The 15,567-nt window shown below is 43.2% G+C and overlaps 1 protein-coding gene across 2 annotated transcripts in view; it reads left to right on the forward strand.

Moving 5' to 3' along the window:
- sumf2 (sulfatase modifying factor 2) overlaps nucleotides 1-15,567 on the forward strand; it is a 73,525-nt gene that overhangs the window by 33,727 nt on the left and 24,231 nt on the right. For both annotated transcript variants that reach the window (XM_078225226.1, XM_078225225.1), the window contains exons 4-5: nucleotides 10,636-10,786; nucleotides 14,030-14,085. In XM_078225226.1, coding sequence (XP_078081352.1) covers nucleotides 10,636-10,786; nucleotides 14,030-14,085 — 207 coding nt within the window. The remainder of the gene's footprint in view (nucleotides 1-10,635; nucleotides 10,787-14,029; nucleotides 14,086-15,567) is intronic.

Below are 15,567 nucleotides of genomic sequence, written 5' to 3' on the forward strand. Positions count from 1 at the left end.
CAGTTTCAAGGGGTTTCATTATGTTACCATTAATTCTTGTCAGTTCCCACTAAGTCCCCTACCATAACTCTTTTGTTAGCGAAGACACTAATATCTTTCTGACTCTGTTTTGATTAGAAACTGTGAAGGCAGCTTCATTAAAACTCACTCTTGTATCAGTTGTTTCTGATAAGGTGTCTGGTGAAGCAATTAAGTCTCCTTTATGGCCTTGTGATTCCAACAGTTGAGTGTTTTAAAGGAATGTATCTAACATATGCTTGGTATCAAAAGGGCACTCTGTAACTGTGTATCAAAGTTTCTTTGTTTATTAATTTCTAAAAATGTATAGAAAATATATTTATGTATATGGACTAATTAAAGGTATTGGAAAATTTTCGGATTGGAGGCAGGTTGCTAGCGGTGTGCCGCAAGGATCAGTGCTTGGTCCTCTGCTCTTTGTGATTTTTATTAATGACTTAGAGGAGGGGGCTGAAGGGTGGATCAGTAAATTTGCTGATGACACCAAGATTGGTGGAGTAGTGGATGAGGTGGAGGGCTGTTGTAGGCTGCAAAGAGACATAGATAGGATGCAAAGCTGGGCTGAAAAATGGCAAATGGAGTTTAACCCTGATAAATGTGAGGTGATTCATTTTGGTAGGACAAATTTAAATGTGGATTACAGGGTCAAAGGTAGGGTTCTGAAGACTGTGGAGGAACAGAGAGATCTTGGGGTCCATATCCACAGATCTCTAAAGGTTGCCAGTCAAGTGGATAGAGCTGTGAAGAAGGCCTATAGTGTGTTAGCTTTTATTAACAGGGGGTTGGAGTTTAAGAGCCGTGGGGTTATGCTGCAACTGTACAGGACCTTGGTGAGACCACATTTGGAATATTGTGTGCAGTTCTGGTCACCTCACTATAAGAAGGATGTGGAAGCGCTGGAAAGAGTGCAGAGGAGATTTACCAGGGTGCTGCCTGGTTTGGAGGGTAGGTCATATGAGGAAAGGTTGAGGGAGCTAGGGCTGTTCTCTCTGGAGCGGAGGAGGCTGAGGGGAGACTTAATAGAGGTGCAAAAAATGATGAAGGGGATAGATAGAGTGAACGTTCAAAGACTATTTCCTCGGGTGGATGGAGCTATTACAAGGGGGCATAACTATAGGGTTCGTGGTGGGAGATACAGGACGGATATCAGAGGTAGGTTCTTTACGCAGAGAGTGGTTGGGGTGTGGAATGGACTGCCTGCAGTGATAGTGGAGTCAGACACTTTAGAAACATTTAAGCGGTTATTAGATAGGCACATGGAGCACACCAGGATGATAGGGAGTGGGATAGCTTGATCTTGGTTTCAGATAAAGCTCGGCACAACATCGTGGGCCGAAGGGCCTGTTCTGTGCTGTACTGTTCTCTGTTCTATGTACATGTACCTTTAAAACTACAGTATTTAAAATATTTCATTATAATTACTAACAGACTTGCTTCCCATTGATTTGAAATGAATCTACATCTAAGTTGGTTCAACAAAAACCCTAGCAGAGTCTGCCAATCTTATAGTAGCCCTTTTCTTTTCTATCTTTCTACAACCTGCATATCCAGATCCCTCTGTATGTTCATGTTCCTAAGGGTTCTGCCATTTATAGTATAATTCACACATAAATTTGATCCTCCAAAATGCATCACTTCACATTTGTCTGGATTAAACTCCATCTGCCATTTCTGTGCCCAAGTCCTCAATCTATCTATACCCTGTTGTATTCTCTGACAGTCCCCAGCACGATCAGGAACTCCGCCAATCTTCATGTCATCACAAACTTACTAATCAGACACCCACATTTTCCTCCAGATCATTTATATATACCACAAGGAACAGAGGTCCCAGCACCGATCCCTGCGGAACACCACTAGCTACAGATCTCCAAGATCCCATGTGGAACTTTGTCAAACGCCCTTTCACAGAGAGAGAGAGAGAGTGTGTGTGCGAGAGAGAGTGTTCTTTTGTCCCTTTGACTTCAGTTGTCCTGGGCCTCCCCTTTACACTTGCTAGTCTCTGAAACTTCTGGGACTTGCTTTCTGTCCCTTACTTTATTGTCCTACCTGTACTGGTAGCTTCTGTGAAAGATTTCTTGCTTACAGGTCACCTTGTTCTAGATTGACTTGATTGTAACTTCAGCCCCACGTTACTACCTACGTCAGATAATCTTGCACTATTTTATCAATCAAGAATCTATTTAGTCCTGCCTTAAAAATATTCAAATACTCTTCTTCCACTACCTTTGGAGGAAGAGAGTTTCAGACATTCACCACTCTGAGAGAAAAATATTCTCCTTATCTCTGTCTTAAATGAGTGACCCCTTATTTTTAAACTGTGACCCCTAGTTCTAGATTTTTGACAAGAGGAAACATCCTCTCCATATCCACTCTATCAGGATACCTCAGGACCTTAAAGGTTTTGATCAAGTCACCTCTTACTGTTCTAAACCCCGTGGATACAAGCCTAGCCTCCAAAGTTTCCTCACCAGACAACCCAACCATTCTTGCTTTAGTCTAGTAAACCTCTGAACTTGGAGTATCTTTCCTTAAATAAGATGATCAATACTGTATACAGTATTCCAGATGTGGTCTCGCCAATGTCCTGTACAACTGAAGCATAACCTTCCTACTTTTCAATTGAATTTCCCTCAAAATAAAACATTTGATTTATTTATTGTCACATTTATTAGTATACAGTGAAAAGTATTGTTTCTTGCACGTTATGCAGACAAAGCATACTGTACATTGAGAAAAAAAGGAGAGGGTGCAGAATGTAGTGTTACAATGATAGTTAAGTTGTAGAGAAAGATCAACTTAATATGAGGTAGGTCCATCCAAAAGTCTGATGGTAGCAGGGAAGAAGCTGTTCTTGAGTCGGTGGTACGTGACCTCAGATTTTTGTATCTTTTTCCTCGATGGAAGAAGGTGGAAAAGAGTTTGCCCAGGGTGTGTGGGGTCCTTGATTATGCTGGCTGCTTTTCCAAGGCAGTGGTAAGTGTAGACAGTGTCAATGGATGGGAGGTTGGTTTGTGTGATGGACTGGGCTTTGTTCACGACCCTTTGTAGTTTCTATGCATCTTGGACAGAGCAGGAGCCATACCAAACTGTAATACAACCAGAAAGAATGCTTTCCGTGGTGCATCTGTAAAAGTTGGTGAGAGTCATAGCAGACATGCCAAATTTCTTCAGTCTCCTGAGAAATTAGAGGCGTTGGTGGGCTTTCTTAACTATAGCGTTGGAGTGGGGGAACTAAGACAGGTTGTGATCTGGACACCTAGAAACCTAAAATTGGAATTCCGAAGAATGAGGAGAGATCTTATAGAAACATATAAAATTATGAAGGGAATAGATAAGATAGAAGCAGGGAGGTTGTTTCCACTGGCAGGTGAAACTAGGACTAGGCGACATTGCCTCAAAATAAGGGGGAGGAGATTTAGGACTGAGTTGAGGTGGAACTTCTTCACCCAAAGGGTTGTGAATCTGTGAAATTCCCTGCCCAGTGAAGCAGTTGAGGCTACCTCATTGAATGTTTTTAAGAATAGATACATTTTTGAACAGTAAAGGAATTAAGGGTTATGGTGAGCAGGCGGGTAAGTGGAATTGGGTCGATGAAAAGATCAGTCATGATCTTATTGAATGGCGGAGCAGGCTCGAGGGGCCAGATGGCCTACTCCTGCTCCTAGTTCTTATATAAAGCTTTTGACAATTTCCACTCCAACCCCGTTGATAGAAAGAAAGAGAGAGTGAAAGAAACTATGCTTCCTGAAGTCGATGACTATCTCCTTCATTTTGCTTACATTGTTGGAGAGTCTATTGTCATCGCATCATTTCACCAGATTCTCTGCCTCTTTCCTGTACTCTGTCTCATCGTTGTTTGAGATCCGACCCACTAAGGTTGTGTCACCAGCAAACTTGGCAATTGAGTTGGAGGGGAATTTGGCCACACAGTCATAGGTGCATAAGGAATATAGTAAGGGGCTGAGGACACAGCCTTGTGGGGCACCGCAACATAACATCTATTAGCTTTCCTAATTACTTGTACCTGTATGGTAACCTTTTGTGATTCATGCACAAGGACACCCAGATCACTCTGCAACTCAGAACTTTGCAATCTCTCACTATTTCTTTCTTCCTACGACAATGAACAATTTCACATTTGCCCACACTATATTCTATTTGCCAAAGTCTTGCCTACTCACTTTGCCTATCTATCTTCCATTGTACCGTCCTTATGTCCGCTTCGCAATTTACTATCCTACCTATCTTCGGGTGGTCAGCAAATTTAGCAACCATATTTTCAGTCTCTTCCTCCAAGTACTTTATATAAATTCTAAAGGTTGAGGCCCTAAAACTGCCTCCTGTGGCACCCCATTCATCACATCCTGTTAATCATAAAATTTCCATTAATGCCAACTCTTTCCTGTTAGCGAGCCCATCTTCAATCCATGCCAGTGTCTTCTTACCCACTATATTTTGAGTTTTTATTTTCCTCAATAACCTTTGATGTGGCACCTTATCAAATGCCTTCTGGAAATCTAAGTACAGTACATCCACCAGTTCCCTTTTATCCACAGCACACATGACTCTTTCAAAGAACTCCAATAAATTTTTAAAACATGATTCCTCTTCCACAAAACTATGTTGACTCTGCCTGATCACCTTGAATTTTCCAAATGCCCTGCTATAACATCTTGAGTAATGCCTTCAAACATTTTCCCTTTGACAGATGTAAGGCTAACTGGCCTATAGTTCCCTGCTTACTGTCTACTTCTCTTTTTGAATAAAGTTACATTTGCTATCCTCCAATCAAATGGAACCTTCCTCAAATCTAGGGAATTTTGGAAAATTAAAACCAGTGCATCAACTATCTCATTAGCCACTTTTGTCAAGACCTTAGGGTGGACCTGGGGATTTGTCAGCCCACAGACCCAACAGTTTGCTCAATACCACTGTCCGGTGATTGTAATTTTCCCGAGTTCCTCCCTCATAGAATCCCTACAGTACAGAAGGAGGCCATTCGGCACATCGAGTCTATACTGACCACAATCCCACCCAGGCCCTATTCCTGCAACCCCATACATTTACCCTGCTAACTTCCCTGACACTAGGGTCATTTTAGCATGGCCAATCAACCTCCCTTCCACTTCCTGACTTACAACTTTTTCTGGGATGTTACCAGTGTCCTGAAGTGAAGACCAATGCAATATACTTGTTTAAATAATTTGCCATAGCCTACTTCTCATTATCAATTCCCCAGACACACTTTTTATAGGAGCTTGCTCACTTTGTTAACTCTTAGTTTATTTAAATATCAATAGAAATACATATTGTCCATCTTTACTACTGGTGAGCTTTCTCTCATACTCTTAATTTTTCCCTCCTTATCAATCTTTTTGTCATTCTTTGATTTTTTTAAATATTCTTTCCAATCTTCTGACTTGCTACTTGTCTTTGTACAAATACCTCTTTAAGTTTAATACTGTCTTTACTTTTTTAGTGAATCACGGATGATGGGCCCTCCCCTTGGAATTTTCTTTCCCAGAAATGTGTCTATTCTGTGTATTCTGAAATATCTCTTTAAATGCCTGCCACTGAACACCTGTTTTTCTAGCTTTTGAACATATTTGTCAGTTCATTTTAGCTAGCTCCACTTTCATGCCCTCATAACTGCCCTTATTTAATTTTACAATATTGGTCTAGGACATACTTGGACACACGCAGCCACACACACAGCCAGTCCGCATAGAGAGTTGACAGGTAAAGGTTAAATTACCTTCAGCTCTCAAAGCACCAGTATAAGCTTCATCTCCCCAGAGAGCCAAGCTTCTGGTCACATGGATGCAATGATTAGGTGGGCAAATGACTCTATCTCCTTCGCCACTGATGACTTGAATCAGGCTAAAAGAGCCAGAGGCTTTGTATATATTGCTGGATTCGCCAGAGTTCAAGGTGTGATAGATTGCACACACGTGGCCATCAATGTTCCACTGGGCCAGCCTTAAAGGTTTTCAATTCGATCTTTGTCCAACTGTGTGAAACCAATGTCAAAGAATCATGCAGGCTTGTGTTGTTTTCCTGCAATAGTCAGACTCTTCCATCTTAGACATTCCCAAGTGCCACAGTTGTTCTGTTCAGCAGAACTTTGGAGGTTTGGCTTCTTGGAGACAGGATAACTGCTGAACAGATGGCTAATGACCCCAATAAGAAATCCACCAACAGAGGCTGAGATGCATTACAATGAGAGCCATGCATCTCCCAGGGCCATCACTCAGCAGATTGACTTTGATGCTTGTTTCTATTCAAATAATCATCTAATTCCCTCTTGAAAACCTCGATTGAACCTGCCTCTAGCACACTTCCAGACAGTCCAGACCCCAACTACTCGCTGTGTGAAAAAGCTTTTTCTCACATCACAGTTGTTTCTCTTGCAAATTTCCAAGCCTACGCCTCAGTAATACTGAAAATGAACAACTTATCTGTTGAGGTAGTATGGGCGGAGATTAGAAATAGGAGAGGAGAGGTCACCCTGTTGGGAGTCTTTTATAGACCTCCTAAAAGTTCTAGAGAGGTTGAGGAAAGGATTGCGGAGTCAATCCTGCTTAGGAGTGAAAGTAATAGGGCAATTGTTATGGGGGATTTTAACTTGACTAATATTGACTGGAATTGTTATAGCTCTAGCTCGTTAGAGGGGTCAGTTTTTGTTCAAAGCGTGCAGGAAGGTTTTTTGACTCAGTATGTAGACAGGCCAACTAGAGGTGAGGCTATATTGGATCTGGTGCTGGGAAATGAGCCAGACCAGGTGCTAGACTTGGAAGTTGGTGTGCATTTTGGTGATAGTGACCACAATTCGGTTACGTTCACCTTAGTGATGGAAAGGGATAGGCATGAACCTCGGGCCAATGGTTTTAGCTGGGGGAAGGGTAATTATGAGGCTATTAGGAGAGAATTAGGAAACATAGGTTGGACTAGGAGATTACAGGGACTGGGAACGTCCGACATGTGGAGTTTTTTCAAGGAGCAGCTACTGCGAGTCTGTGATAGGTATGTCCCTGTCAGGCAAGGAGGAATTGGTAGGGCTAGGGAACCGTGGTGCACCAAAAAAGTTTCTTTGTTGGTTAAAAAGAAAAAGGAGGCTTATGTTCGGATGAGACGTGAGCACTCGGGTAGTGCACTAGAAAGCTTTAGATTGGCTAAGAGGGAGTTGAAGAGCGAGCTTAGAAGGGCTAAAAGGGGACATGAGAAGACTTTGGCGGATAGGGTTAAAGAGAATCCTAAGGCGTTCTATAGGTATGTCAAGAACAGAAGGTTGGTTAGGGCAAGTTTAGGGCCAGTTATAGATGGCAGAGGGAAGTTATGTGTGGAACCGGAGGAGATTGGTGAAGCATTGAACCAATATTTCTCTTCGGTGTTCACGCAAGGGGACATGAATATAGCTGAGGAGGACACTGGGTTGCAAGGGAGTAGAATAGACAGTATTACAGTTGATAAGGAGGATGTGCAGGATATTCTGGAGGGTCTGAAAATAGATAAATCCCCTGGTCCGGATGGGATTTATCCAAGGATTCTCTGGGAGGCAAGAGAAGTGATTGCAGAGCCTCTGGCTCTGATCTTCAGGTCGTCGTTGGCCTCTGGTATAGTACCAGAAGATTGGAGGTTAGCGAATGTTGTCCCATTGTTTAAGAAGGGGAACAGAGACTTCCCCGGGAATTATAGACCGGTGAGTCTCACTTCTGTTGTCGGCAAGATGTTGGAAAAAATTATAAGGGATAGGATTTATAGTTATTTGGAGAGTAATGAATTGATAGGTGATAGTCAGCATGGTTTTGTGGCAGGTAGGTCGTGCCTTACTAACCTTATTGAGTTTTTTGAGAAAGTGACCAAGGAGGTGGATGGGGGCAAGGCAGTGGACGTGGTATATATGGATTTTAGTAAGGCGTTTGATAAGGTTCACCATGGTAGGCTTCTGCAGAAAATGCAGATGTATGGGATTGGGGGTGATCTAGGAAATTGGATCAGGAATTGGCTAGCGGATAGGAAACAGAGGGTGGTGGTTGATAGTAAATATTCATCATGGAGTGCGGTTACAAGTGGTGTACCTCAGGGATCTGTTTTGGGGCCACTGCTGTTTGTAATATTTATTAATGATCTGGATGAGGGTATAGTTGGGTGGATTAGCAAATTTGCTGATGACACCAAAGTCGGTGGTGTGGTAGACAGTGAGGAAGGGTGTCGTAGTTTGCAGGAAGACTTGGACAGGTTGCAAAGTTGGGCCGAGAGGTGGCGGATGGAGTTTAATGCGGAGAAGTGTGAGGTAATTCACTTTGGTAGGAATAACAGATGTGTTGAGTATAGGGCTAACGGGAGGACTTTGAATAGTGTGGAGGAGCAGAGGGATCTAGGTGTATGTGTGCATAGATCCCTGAAAGTTGGGAATCAAGTAGATAAGGTTGTTAAGAAGGCATATGGTGTCTTGGCGTTTATTGGTAGGGGGATTGAATTTAGGAGTCGTAGCGTTATGTTGCAACTGTACACAACTCTGGTGCGGCCGCACTTGGAGTACTGTGTGCAGTTCTGGTCCCCACATTACAGGAAGGATGTGGAGGCTTTGGAGAGGGTGCAGAGGAGGTTTACCAGGATGTTGCCTGGTATGGAGGGGAGATCCTATGAGGAGAGGCTGAGGGATTTGGGATTGTTTTCGCTGGAAAGGCGGCGGCTAAGAGGGGATCTTATTGAAACATATAAGATGATTAGAGGTTTAGATAGGGTGGATAGTGATAGCCTTTTTCCTCTGATGGAGAAATCCAGCACGAGGGGGCATGGCTTTAAATTGAGGGGGGGTAGTTATAGAACCGATGTCAGGGGTAGGTTCTTTACCCAGAGGGTGGTGAGGGATTGGAATGCCCTGCCAGCATCAGTAGTAAATGCGCCTAGTTTGGGGGCGTTTAAGAGATCCGTAGATAGGTTCATGGACGAAAAGAAATTGGTTTAGGTTGGAGGGTCACAGTTTTTTTTTTAACTGGTCGGTGCAACATCGTGGGCCGAAGGGCCTGTTCTGCGCTGTAATGTTCTATGTTCTATGTTCTATGTTCAGTAATCATCATCTGCTGTTCCATACACAGCCTGGTGCTCCAGAGAGGGGAGGCCCTCTCAGGAGAGAGACGATCACCTCTTTGTAGAGATGAATGAATGAAACAAGCCACATCTTCTGATGACCATCTCAGGATGAGTCCGCAGATTAATAGGAAGTCATGATCAAAGCATGCGCTGCCCAAGGTCTGAGCCCCACCATTTGGCCTGGCAAATGCAAGAAGTGGTGAGGATTTGAAGCAGAAGTCCAGGAAATAGTCAGATGGTTTTTCAGATATTAAGATAAATTTTGTTAAAGTGTAGAATCTGACTTTTTGAACATATCTTATTCAGAAGGGAAAATGGGACAGGAGTGCTCAGGTAAGGATCCTGAATGAGACTCTGCTGGCACAATAGTCACCACGATGGAAAAAGCTGCTCTCAGCTGTTGCTGCTTCAGTGTCCACTTCAAAGAGTGCTGTCACCAAATGAGCATTTCTTGAGAAGGTGCGACCAACCCAATTCCAGCATACTTTTCAATGGGTGGCCACGACTAACTCCCTGTCCCTGCCCTCCACTGAACAATGTACCCCTTCCGGTGCTAAATGGCCAGCCTTCTTGCTAGGTAGCCCTGACTTAGCTAGTGACACTTGATTCACTGTGCAGAAACGGTGTGGGAAGTCTACCAAACACTTCCCATTCCACCTTCCTCACCCCACCAGAAACCTTAAAATCCACTCTTGTGTTACAAATGAAGGATATTTAATGGGTACGAGTAGAAAATGTCAAAGGCTGCCTTCCCATCTCACATTCTGATGATTGTATATGGAATTGTTGGAGACATGCCTCAAATAGCTATTGGGTCTCAGGGTCTCAGTCTTGCAGTGGGCCTCACTGCCCTGAGCTCTGAAACATGAATTGGGTGCTGAATGTGAAAGCCACGAGCAGGATCCAGACCTAGAAATAGTCCCAATGCTCGTGACAATGTTCAGCCTATTATATCTTCTTAAGTATCGGCTTCCTGAGGAAATGAATTTTGAGATTGACAGCACTCTATCCATTTGTACACACTGAACTGATCTGAATCAAGCAGTTGGTGAAAGTCAGCTCCAGACATGTAGAGCAAGTGTTAGTCTCACACATTGTTTGCTGCTGTCACCCATGATGGGTGAATGTATTTTGGAAACTTGTTGCAGGAAGAGTTTGAGTCGAGAACACATTCTATGATGCAGCTCTGGCAGGGACCTGTTTCATCAGGTATTGCCAACTACCCAAGGAAGGGAATGGATCGAACCTCAGGTGTCTCTGCATCCTTGGTCAACCCAGCTTCTCTACCTCTGTGCATTTGCTCTATTCTGGTTATTCTTCATTAAGAATTGATTGGTTTAGATTTTGAACACGCATCAATAACCACCGATAACACAATGGTGATTTTGGGAAGGTGGAGTTGGACATGACTTTTTAAATATTTAACCAATTGTGTGATTTTACTTTAAGTTCGGAAATTGTATGCATAATTCACAACCAAACCACTTAATAATCAGACTATTTAATAATCACTTTAAGCCAGCAGGCCCTGGCTCTGGAATTATAGGGAAACTGCAGTATCCTGTGGTGCAGGTGAGCTGGGCTGATGCCAAAGCCTTTTGTAAGTGGAAAGGGATGCGATTGCCCACTGAGGAAGAATGGGAGTTTGCTGCTCGAGGGGGTCTTGAAGGTATGATTACACACCACTAATATCAGAGTTTCTCTTCTCGATCAGCTGCTCATCCTTTCTCCAGGTACATCAGTGATCAGATGACAACATTGAAATACATATCTTTACACCAAGCTTCAGATCATAGAATTACACAGCACAGTTTACAACTGTTTGACCCAAACACTATCCAATCAAACCTTCCTGCCCTACCATCTCCCAGCAATCTTGTAAACTTTCCACTTCAAATTAAATACCGAGTTGGTTTTGATTTGATTTGATTTATTATTGTCACATGTATTGGTATACAGTGAAAAGTATTGTTTCTTGCGCACTATACAGACAAAGCATATTTTTCATAAAGTACATAGGGGAGAAGGAAAAGAGAGAGTGCAGAATGTAGTGTTACAGTCATTGCCGAGGTGTAGAGAAAGATCAACTTAATGTGAGGTAGGTCCATTCAAAAGTCTGATAGCAGCTGGGAATAAGCTGTTCTTAAATCGGTTGGTATGTGATCTCAGACCTTTGTATCTTTTTCCTGAGGGAAGAAGGTGAAAGAGAGTATGTCCAGGGTGTGTGGGGTCCTTGTTTATGCTGGTTGCTTTTCTGAGTCAGGGAAAGTATAGACAGATTCAATGGATGGGAGGCTGGTTTGTGTGATGGACTGGGCTTCGTTCATGACCCTTTGTAGTTTCTCTGTGTCTTGGACATAGCAGGAGCCGTGCCAAGCTGTGATACAACCAGAAAGAATGCTTTATATGGTGCATTGGTAAAATTTGGTGAGAGTCATAGTGGACATGCCAAATTTCCTTAGCCTCCTGAGAAAGTAGAGGCATTGGTGGGCTTTCTTAACTATAGCGTCAGTGTGGGGGGACCAGGACAGGTTGTTGGTGATCTGGACAACCAGAAACCTGAAACCTTTGACCATTTCATAGAAACTGGAAGCAGGAGTAGGCCATTCAGCCCTGCAAGACTGCTCCGCCATTCATCTTGATCATGGCTGACCATTGAATTCAATATTCTGATCCGTCCTTCCTCCCATATCCCTTGATCTCTTTAGCCCCAAGAGCTATGTCTAATTTATTTTTGAAATCAGACAACGTTTTGGCCTCAACCACATTCTGTGGTAGTGAATTCCACACATTCACCACCCTTTGGGTGAAGAAATTTCTCTTCACCCCAGTTCTAACTGTTCTAACTTACTCACAAACTGTGACCCCTAGTTCTGGACTCCCCCACAATTGGGAACATTCTTTCTGAATCTACCCTGTCTAACTCTGTTAGAATTTTATAAGTTTCTATGAGATCCCTTTTCTAAACTCCAATGAATATAATCCTAATCAATTTAGTCTCTCCTCATATGACAGACCTACCTTCCCAGGAATCGGCCTGGTAAACCTTCGCCATACTCCCTCTATAGCAAGGACATTCTTCCTCAGATAAGGACAACAAAACAGCACACAATACTTCAGGTGTCGCCTCAGCAACACCCTATACAATCGCACCAAAACATTGGCGGCACGATGGCACAGTGGTTAGCACTGCTACCACACAGCGCCAGGGTCCCAGGTTCAATTCCAGCCTCGGGTCATGTCTCTGTGGAGTTTGCACTTTCCCCCTGTATTTGCATGGGTTTCCTCCGGGTGCTCTGGTTTCCTCCCACACTCCAAAGATGTGCGGGTTAGGTTGATTGGCCATGTTAACTTGACCCTAGTGTCAGGCAGATTAGTAGGGTAATGTGTGGAGTTACGGCAATAGGGCCTGGGTAGGCCGTGGTCGGTACAGACTTGATGGGCCAAATGGCCGCCTTCTGTACTGGGATTCTATGATTAAATGATCCCTATCCCTACACTCAAATCCTCTCGCTATGAAGGTCAACATACCATTTGCCTTCTTTACTGCCTGCCGTACCCGTGCGCTTATTTTAGTTACTATAGTTCCCCATTTTCTTTCTACTTCCCTTTTTGAATAATGGGCTTACATTAGCTACGCTCCAATCTGTAGGAACTATTCCAGAGTCCAAAGAATTTTGGAAAATAACCACCAATGGATCTGCTATTTCCAGGACCACTTCCTTAAGTGCTCTGGGATGTAGGTGATCAGGATCTGGAGATTTATCCACCTTCAATCCCATCAGTTTGCCCAAAACCATGTCTCTACTGTTAGCGGAAGAGAATCTCAAAGAAATCACTCAACGCTCAGGGTTGGTCCTTGCATCAAATGGTTTATTTTTGCCGGCGGGGAGATGGCTTCTGTTAAAACCCAGTGCCTCTCTCTCCGACGAACACAGGAAAAACATCCATTCTTATACATTTTTCAAACATCTACATAGCCCATCACGGCTGGACCTCATCCAATAATATTGATTACAGATTACATACATTAGTCTCATATGCAATGAAAAAGGCGGGCTTGTGCATGTTCAGCTCGTAATCTCATGGACACGATTCTCATCGTACCTTATTAATGTTATCTTCTTTTCTCTCATTTTGAGTCCTTGAGCTTACAACCCTGTGGGCCTGGGAGACTGCTCCAGCCTAGCTACCCATGAACGAATTTACTCCCTTAAATAACAGGCATATGATTAAGCTTGTTTTCGTGTATCCAAAAACAGATAAGAATAGCAGCTTTCCCTGCTGTTGTACACAAGCTTATGATTTTCCCAGCTAATTGTGTTCAGGAATGTGGCTAACCCAGCTAGTATCCATTTTGTGTCTTTTAATATTATGTACTTCTGTTTAACATGGTGGAGCTTACATGCATGCCTTCTGTGATTGTATAACAATAAATTCATATTATATACTATTTATTGCTATACAGGTACCTATGAATATAAATTGTTACACAGGCACCTAAACCAATGATATTATTCCCTCTAAACCTATTCTTTAAATCTCCCTTCAATGCTACTAATGCCTATTTCCTTCAGCTCCTCACCAAAACATGGTTCTCTCAGCACATGATTCATGTCTTCCTTTGTGAAGACAAATTTAATTCCTCAGCCATTTCTTTTTTCCCCGTTATGAATTTTCCCGTTTCTGACTGTTTTATATGAAAGTGTTTGGCATAGCCACCAGTCTGTGTTACTGTTTATTCTCCACATGAGCAGCTGCACAGAGCCCAACTGTTAAGCCATTTCCACATTGCTTTATCTCTCCTTTTCCTTCAACATTGTGGATTGCTTGGTGTAATAAAAGTGTGCGTAGCAAAAAGGGGCTTCTGTTAATTTTGCTTTTTAATACAAAACATTTTTTCTGCTTTCAGGTAGAACATATCCATGGGGCAACAAGTTTCAGTCAAATCGCACAAATCTCTGGCAGGTAGTGTACTTTAAACAGTTTGATTATAGTTGGATTATAGCAAGTGTATACTACGACCTGCAGCATGTTAAAGTTGATGATAGAACACCTGCCTCTCCTGAAGTTGGTAACTCTTGCTGAGGTCACAGCAGCCTCTAGTATCTCAGGCAAGCTGCTATTTGACATATGTCGGTCGAGGTGATGAGCATATTTGATTGCAGAGAGGAGCACCGCTGACACGAATCCCTGTGCAAGCAAAGGGGTTCTTGGATAACCTCCAGGAGTGTGTGAACCCTGACTGATTGTTTTGCTCTCCTGTCAAGAATGACACCAATCGTAGCACCCAGAAGTTAACTGTGTACAGACTGGAATCTGCAGCAAGTTGTGCATTCTCACTGAGTTTCTAAGAAAGTTTGAATAGTCGCTGGGTAGTACAGAGCTTGAATATTGCTGAAAAAAAGACATGTTGAAGCTTTTCATCTTGTACTCATCAGGGGATTCAGGTACCAAATTTCAAGGAGAACAAAAATTTATGCTGCATGCAAAAAGGGATACTGATTGGTTGGCAAGTTGGCTCTGATCAGTCAGGCTGCTCTGCAAGGAAAAGGCATGTATGCTGAAATTTGTATGCTGCTATTTGTGATATATATAAATGATTTGGAAGAAGGTGTAACTGGTGTAATCAGCAAGTTTGCGGATGACACAAAGATGGCTGGAATTGCGGATAGCGAAGAGCATTGTCGGGCAATACAGCAGGATATAGATAGGCTGGAAAATTGGGCGGAGAGGTGGCAGATGGAATTTAATCCGGATAAATGCAAAGTGATGCATTTTGGAAGAAATAATGTAGGGAGGAGTTATACAATAAATGGCAGAGTCATCAGGAGTATAGAAACACAGAGGGACCTAGGTGTGCAAGTCCACAAATCCTTGAAGGTGGCAACACAGGTGGAGAAGGTGGTGAAGAAGGCATATGGTATGCTTGCCTTTATAGGACGGGGTATAGAGTATAAAAGCTGGAGTCTGATGATGCAGCTGTATAGAACGCTGGTTAGGCCGCATTTGGAGTACTGCGTCCAGTTCTGGTCGCCACACTACCAGAAGGACGTGGAGGCATTGGAGAGAGTGCAGAGAAGGTTTACCAGGATGTTGCCTGGTATGGAGGGTCTTAGCTATGAGGAGAGATTGGGTAGACTGGGGTTGTTCTCCTTGGAAAGACGGAGAATGAGGGGAGATCTAATAGAGGTATACAAGATTATGAAGGGTATAGATAGGGTGAACAGTGGGAAGCTTTTTCCCAGGTCGGAGGTGACGATCACGAGGGGTCACGGGCTCAAGCTGAGAGGGGCGAAGTATAACTCAGATATCAGAGGGACGTTTTTTACACAGAGGGTGGTGGGGGCCTGGAATGCGCTGCCAAGTAGGGTGGTGGAGGCAGGCACGCTGACATCGTTTAAGACTTACCTGGATAGTCACATGAGCAGCCTGGGAATGGAGGGATAC

The sequence above is a fragment of the Mustelus asterias genome, chromosome 12 (genome assembly GCF_964213995.1).
Source record: "Mustelus asterias chromosome 12, sMusAst1.hap1.1, whole genome shotgun sequence".
NCBI lineage: Eukaryota > Metazoa > Chordata > Chondrichthyes > Carcharhiniformes > Triakidae > Mustelus > Mustelus asterias.